The following is a 7,157-nucleotide window of genomic DNA, read 5'->3' on the forward strand; positions in this document are numbered from 1 at the left end:
ATAGATAGATAGATAGATAGACAGATAGATAGATAGAAAGATAGATAACATCCAAGCACTGGAGCTGAAAGAGAGGCTGAGACTGGTATAATGGCAACGTGTTTTGAAATAACATAATAGGGTAGGATATAAGGACGTTGATATGAAGTAGGAGGCCTGTTTCAAAAACGACTTATCTTTATTTCTGCAGTAAGTTTTAATCGAGGCGCACAGCGTTTGGCTCGAGTGAAAACGACTGAAAACAGATGACAGATGTGAATCGGTATTCATGTCTGCATCGGAGGACACCGAGATGCATACTGTAGAGATGAATCAATGACTTTCCAAATGAATGGCAGACACTTTCTGTACACGTATATTGATGAGGTAAGGGTGTTGGGATAAGATAAGGAGGGCTCTGCATTTCTCTGAACATTTTTCTATCCCTCTCATCCCCTAGGAGACCTGTCTACAAGAGGAAACTCCCAAGGCAAAGCAAGACTTGTCACCTATAAGGATTAAAGTGGTGGGTGCTATTTTAACCGAGAGATCCAACACAACCGTGAAATTCTTGAATAGATTTTTCAGTGCTTTAGTTTAGCTGAATTCAGCACAGCTTGTTGCCTGACTAACTCTCATACTGACTGTGTTGGCGTATTCTGACATGGTGGCATGCAAAGGGGTTCTGTTTTTAGCGTTTCTTGTGAGTCTGACAGCGTGTATCTTCATGCACACTTGAGTTATTTTTGTTCTGCTGTGTCTGAGGGGTCTGAGAAGGAGCTGAAAATTGTGATTCTGAAGCGTGGCTTGTTGCCAGTCGTCACATGGTCACTTGTCAGCTGAACAAACTCGGTGCGTGATGCACTGCAAAAGAAAAAGAAACTAGAAGAAAGAAATTGTGTAAAGAGATGAGTTTGTTAGCAAGAGAAGACTTAAAATGAACGTTTCTGGTTAAACGAGAAATATGCATTACACAATACTTGTTAATAACTAGTTAATGCTTCTTATTGCTCCAATGGGGAAAAGCTCAGTGGAGCTGTAGTTGCTGAATTTGCAACATTTTAGAACGTGTAAGTAATTGCTGGTACAGGGCTATAAAAATGAAATATTGTATTTACAGATAATTATCAGATAGTTGCACTTTATTGCAGTCACACTGATATATGCTGAATGCTAACTTTGCATCTGTTATTTGAAAACTTGGAGAAGAGGTGCCGGAGGAGTTTTTCCATCTTTTTCAGTCTGTCTGAACAGCACTTCTGAGATGTATTGGCCATAACATCCAACTCTCTAAGTCATACTCCCCACTGTGTTGGCTCACTGGAGTAGCACTCAGCTTGTGGAATATTTTCCACATGAGGTCAAGGCAGGATAAGATGACAGTGATCTTTCTTTCTTTCTGAAAGCCAAGAAGATAAGAAGGAAGGCAGAGCAATGAACTGTGAATCTTTCAGTTGAAACGTTACAGCTGCAATATTTTTTGTTGTTTATTATCATCATCACAGAATTAAGTAGGAAGTAAACAATTAGCTATTTAAACAATGAGCAGACACTGGCGAGCGTTTAGACTTGTTTCTTGACACCTGACAAAGGTCCAACATTTAATCCTTTCAGCTCTGTTTTGTTTTTTCCCAACTCCCAAGGAAAAGTATTCAGCTCTTCAGAAATGTAAATTTTCCACTACGTTCCTCAGATAGTTTCTAACTTTGTCTGCCGTTGGGTGTTTGGCAGGTAGCGTACTAGGTAAGAGTGAATCAAAACATTAAAGCTGCCGGGTAAAAAACAAAACAGTGACCTGAAAGATGCCAAAACACTCCGTAGAGTTGAGAGAAACTACAGAGTTGGGTTGGTCCCTACAGCCAACTCCTTTGTTTGTAGAAAAATTTGAATTAGTGCAGCTTTAATGACATAACATAGCCTATAAGAAAACTAATATGATTGCATGTGTGCTGATCTCGTTATTGTCTGTCATTTGCCCTGAAAACAGAGTGCAGAGCCTTTAGGTCCCTCCAAGCCCAACTTGTTGTCAGGTTGCCTGTGGCGCAAACGGCCAAAGACGGGACCTGTGGAGAACTCTGTGCTGCCCCCGGTGGACATGCACAACTGCTGCAGCATCAGCCACGCCTCCTGCGGCCGCACCGAGCTGGATCTGGATCTGGAGCAGGAGCAAGGGAAGGAGGAGGCAGAGGAGAACAACCAGAGTGAACGGCCCCCTGTCAGAATGAGATGCGAGGTGAAGGATCTGTCAAATGGACGAACACACACGTCACTGCAGTCGATGGCTCTTTCTCACATTAACAGCGCACGATTCAGGAGTATGCACGCACGGGAGAAAAAGGCCACTCAGATGCTGGCCATTGTGCTTGGTGAGTGGAGATTGTCTTAAGTGGCTGAGGAAGGAAAATGTTAATGTCATGGTAACACAAGCAATTTTATAAATAGTTGTTTATTCTGTTTCAACTCCTTTGATATTTTCCTGATTGCCTGTACTGATCTCTCACCTGGCGTTGCTGACACCAGCACATTTTCTTATTCCGTGTCCATTTGCTGCCTATTTTGCAGAGCTACAATATATCAAATTGAAACGTTAAAAATGGCTGACTGGCTTTGGTTCTCAGTGTGTGTCCAGACACATGCTGTAGCTCCTGACACAGCTTCCACACGCTTCAATTATCAGCCAGGTTGCTCTAAGCCCATTCAGGTTAGCTCTGGCACAGCATAGATCTCGCTGACAAAAATCTAATCAGAGGTGTCTCTTTACATTAAACTGGTGTCAGTGAAGACCTGTGGCACACATCTCAGTACCGCCCTCTCCCCACCTGTTCTTCACCCAACCGGGTGGTGCTTTGCTCGGATGTTGTGACCCCAATTATAGTGCTTGACTTTAATGAGTGTTCAGTATGCTGCTGCATTTATAGTTGTTTTTACACAATAAACTATGTCCTATTGGCAGCTGCTGGGCATACTAAGTGACTTCAAGACTTGAAAAGGACTACCACGTAAAGTGAAGGTTAATTGGGAACCAAAAGTGTTTTAATTGACCCCTGCTAAGCCGGTCAACCGTTTCATTCTGATGCAGGCAGTATTCAACAAGCAGCAGATTTAATACTTGAAATTCGTAGTAATTTTTGAAGCAATGGGTCTTTGATTTTACACAAAAGTCAACAAAGGCAGGTCAACTGTAGCCAGCAGCAACTGCAGAATTTGTTAGGTGAAATAACCGTCACTACAAGAGTTCATCAGCTGTAGTTAGATAGTGCTAGCTATCTATAGCTGACAATTTGTTTTAGTTTTACAGTTGCGTTTTAGGGAATTTTCAAGCATAACCTCAAATCCCACAAAATGATTAATGTAGTCGGCTAATTTCTAGGCCTACATCAATTATTGTGCATTATTGGCTAATTGTTAGCTTTAAACGTAACCCTCGGTTACTGTAGGAAGTAAGATAGTTTGCTTGGCATGCTAACATTTTCAGTTGTTACTATAAACTCATTATCACCCATAACCCTGCACAATAATTAATGAAGTAAGTTAATGACTACATTAATTATTATTAGCTAACTTTTGAAGTAAGGACTGATTACTACTGTTGGTAGCTGCTTATGCAGCTTATGTTACAGCAAACAAACACACTGTTTCTTACGAATCTGCTCTTATGTTTTTTTTGTTTCGTCCTCTCTTCATACCTCTCTGCTCTCTGGCTGCTCCAGGGGTGTTTCTCATCTGCTGGCTGCCTTTCTTTGTGACTCACATTCTGAACACCCACTGCAGGACATGCTACGTGCCTCCTGGGCTTTACAGTGCTTTCACCTGGCTGGGTTATGTCAACAGTGCCCTCAACCCTATTATCTACACCACCTTCAACATTGAGTTCAGACGGGCCTTCATCAAGATCCTGAGCTGCTGAGGAGGACAGCACGCCAGGAAATTCAAATGGAAATTAGGCTGTGCACTTGTGCTCCAACTCAAGCGTGGTGCATTTGGTAAACGGTGACAACAGATGTTGTTCATGATCCATATAAGCAAACCTGTCCTACAGGAATTACACAGCAGCATGAAAACAGATGCTGTGGTATGCAACAAACACAAACAGAAAGGGATTCCATTTAAACAGTATTACTCCTCAAATAAGACTTACATTTTCACATGCAAACAGTCTTATTGATAGCACACAGTGTTGGACTTTCTTGATGAATATGTCTTGTACAGTACGAATGCTGCACTTTGGCACAGTATTTTCCAATTAATGTAAGTTTGGAAGCTCTTTGGACTCAATATGAAGCTTTGAACCTGATAAATTGAGAGCTCCAGGCCACTTCGTCCTGAGGCCCACTGCCACCGCACTGTGTGAATTAACTGATGTTACTCACCTTCCCCACTCACCCTTTACTTCATCACCATCAGTTACTCTCCAGTACATGCACATATCAAATTTCAAGGGACTGACTTGTGCTAGAAGGGTCGTATTGGTCCCTACCGAGCCTCACATCATCTTAAAGATTGTCATGTATATTGATATGGAAGCATTGTGCTCAGTGAGAATTCATTATAATTAAAATAAATGTGAGATTTTGATGGAATGCACAGTTTTTTAAAGGACCTGTCTGTTTTTTGGCAAACCTCCCTGGGATTTAGAGTTGCCTGCTAGCTGTTCTGACGCTGTGAGAAAAGGAGGAGCTTTGTGATCCTGACCAATCAAGCAGGATTATAAACCGTGGGGTGGGCAGGTCTGTCATAGACACAACATTTACTGCAGTGTGTTGTAAATAAAAGAAACAATTAAATGTTTTCCAGACTATTTATACACAGAGTATTACAGGTGTTTGCATTTATATGTCTGAATGTTGTTGATGATGGGAGACACCATGAGATACTGATGAATAGTTTGTGAGCTTTCTGGGAGGAACACAAGAGGAACAAAGCTGAGTGGAGCGAATATTCTGAGATTTAGACACTGAGAAAAAGGCGCGACACTGAAACCGAAGGAGGATAAAAAAAACACAATATGAGATAGAGGTTGATAGGAGAGCGGAAGGGAGTGCAGAGTAAAGCCAAAAAGAAAAGAATTTAAGTAAAAGAGCAAAAATCAAGGATAACTAGGAGGGGGAAAAGGTACGCAGATGGATAGCTGTACAGTGAAGTAAGGGGGTGAGGGGGTGTCAGCCTTTCTCAGCCTACAATTTAAGCTGTTTTATTTCTCTGAGAGGCATACACCTGCTCCCCCGACACTTTGTGCCATTGCATTGACTTGGCCTTGTTCCACTGAGACTATTTATGATGATGCTGATGTCCCACGTGTGTGTATGAGACTTTGTTTATGGGTGTCCACTGTGATGTGAGTGGAACTTCCAGTTTAGGTTAATCCTAACGCTACTAACCCATAGTACTAATTTTAAAGTTGTCTTGCTCTAGAAAAAAAACATTTGCAACTGAAATTTCTATTTAATAAGATGTAAAGACTTAATAGTGCAATCAGGACGTAAACAAACTGAGGATGAGATGCCAGGGTGCGTGCTCTTTTGTTCTTTATTTCAATGTGAATTAATTTAATAAAAGATCAATTTAGTATGTAAATACTGCACAGTTGTGCACATACATTTAGTAATTCTGAGACAATAATAAAGTCCTGTTACTGGAAATGAACTGCATATGGGCCAAACCTCCCAAAGGTCAGGAAGCAGCTTTATGGATCAAACGGACTAATGATATTGCTTTGCGTCTTTATCAGTAGTGAGGCTAAAAATGGTTATGTGAATGCCAATAGAGGACAAATGACAGGATCATTAAAAACAACATACTGCATGTGCTCATTCAATTTCATGGCAATCAGCTTTTTACATTGAAAGTCATCTTGTGTGAAAAGTTGACATTTTATCCTGAAGGTGATGAAAGCCCACGGAGAGCTTATTCACTGTCTGTATTGTGTGGCTTATTCGGAAAGTATAGTGAGAATATTTGTATCCAAAACAAGTTGATTGTGGCACTGCATTGTGTTTTCTCAAGTAATTATGAGAAAGAAAATTCCAATTAATTTCTTGCACACTCTAGACAATCAGTGAGTCAGTGCACAGTAGGTCAGCTGAACGTAAATATGAAGTTTATCTAGGCCTACAGGCAAGCACACAATTCAACATATGTATAATTGTGTGTAACATAATGATTGAATATTCATTTTTATCCAATGGCATTTTCTCTAGAGTCCCTGTTTTCCTTATCATTGGTAACATGGTGCTTTACAGGAAACAATTTTCCAAATTTCATTTTTATGACTTTAATTTCGCCGATCTGCAACGTTTTGAAACAACTTAAATGATTTTTTGTTGCTGAATATCATTTGTTGTGTCTAAATATGAATGTGGACAACGTTTTTGATAGTGAGATACTTCCCAAAGCTGCATTTAAAGTGATGATACAGCAAAAACAACTTTTTATTTCTCTGATTCCCACCAATACCGAATCCGACCATACGCAGTATGTACTGTGCTTGCGGACTCATGTTGACGGTTCAGATCGCTGCAACTTTTCCCTGCAACGTTCCAAACGTTGGTCTGGTCGCAAATCTTTGAAGCTTTTAGTAAATCATTGTAAAGTGGGTAAATAAATCCAACCGGCCCATGACAGATTTAAGTTTTACTTTCCCTGATATGACCGAGACCGACGATCAGTTGATGATAGGCATGGTTCAGGTGGTAGAGCAGTTTGTCTACAAATCTGAAAGTCGGTTGACTTTTTTCAGCAGACTATATTATGACTTTTGTATGATTTATTTTAGGATACTGTAATTTTTTTAACTTTTTGCACATACTAAACTTTGACTTTTTATGACTATTTTTACATAATATTTATGTTAAAAAATGTGGGAAAAGAGTTCATAGTGGAAAACATTCGAAAAAAAAAGCATGGTATTGTTTGTCGGAAAAAGTCATAGTATGTTGAAAGAAAAGTCATAGTATAGCATGTCGAAAAAAGTTGGTATTTTCAGAAAAAAGTCATAGTATTGCATGTTGGAAAAAAGTCATAGTATTGTATTTAAAAAAAAAAGTTGAAAAGTCAAAGTATAGTATATTATGTTGAAAAAGTCATTCATATTATAGTATGTTGAAAAAAGTTGAACAAAGGTCATAGTATTGTATGTCAAAAAAAGTTGAAAGAAAGTCATAGTATAATATTTTGCAAAA

At 39.7% G+C, this 7,157-nt stretch overlaps 1 protein-coding gene across 2 annotated transcripts in view; it reads left to right on the forward strand.

The window, feature by feature from the left end:
* The window catches only part of drd3 (dopamine receptor D3), an 18,249-nt gene extending 13,482 nt beyond the window's left edge, over positions 1-4,767 (forward strand). The window contains exons 6-8 of one of the 2 annotated variants that reach the window (XM_032504232.1): positions 440-505; positions 1,967-2,345; positions 3,751-4,767. In XM_032504232.1, the coding sequence (XP_032360123.1) occupies positions 440-505; positions 1,967-2,345; positions 3,751-3,878 (573 nt within the window). In that variant the 3' untranslated portion in view covers positions 3,879-4,767. Of the gene's footprint in view, positions 1-439; positions 506-1,966; positions 2,346-3,689 lie in introns of both variants that reach the window. The other variant, XM_032504231.1, reaches the window with a different exon arrangement.
* Positions 4,768-7,157: the final 2,390 nt, after the last annotated feature.

This window comes from Etheostoma spectabile, chromosome 22 (genome assembly GCF_008692095.1).
Source record: "Etheostoma spectabile isolate EspeVRDwgs_2016 chromosome 22, UIUC_Espe_1.0, whole genome shotgun sequence".
NCBI classification, from domain to species: Eukaryota; Metazoa; Chordata; class Actinopteri; order Perciformes; family Percidae; genus Etheostoma; species Etheostoma spectabile.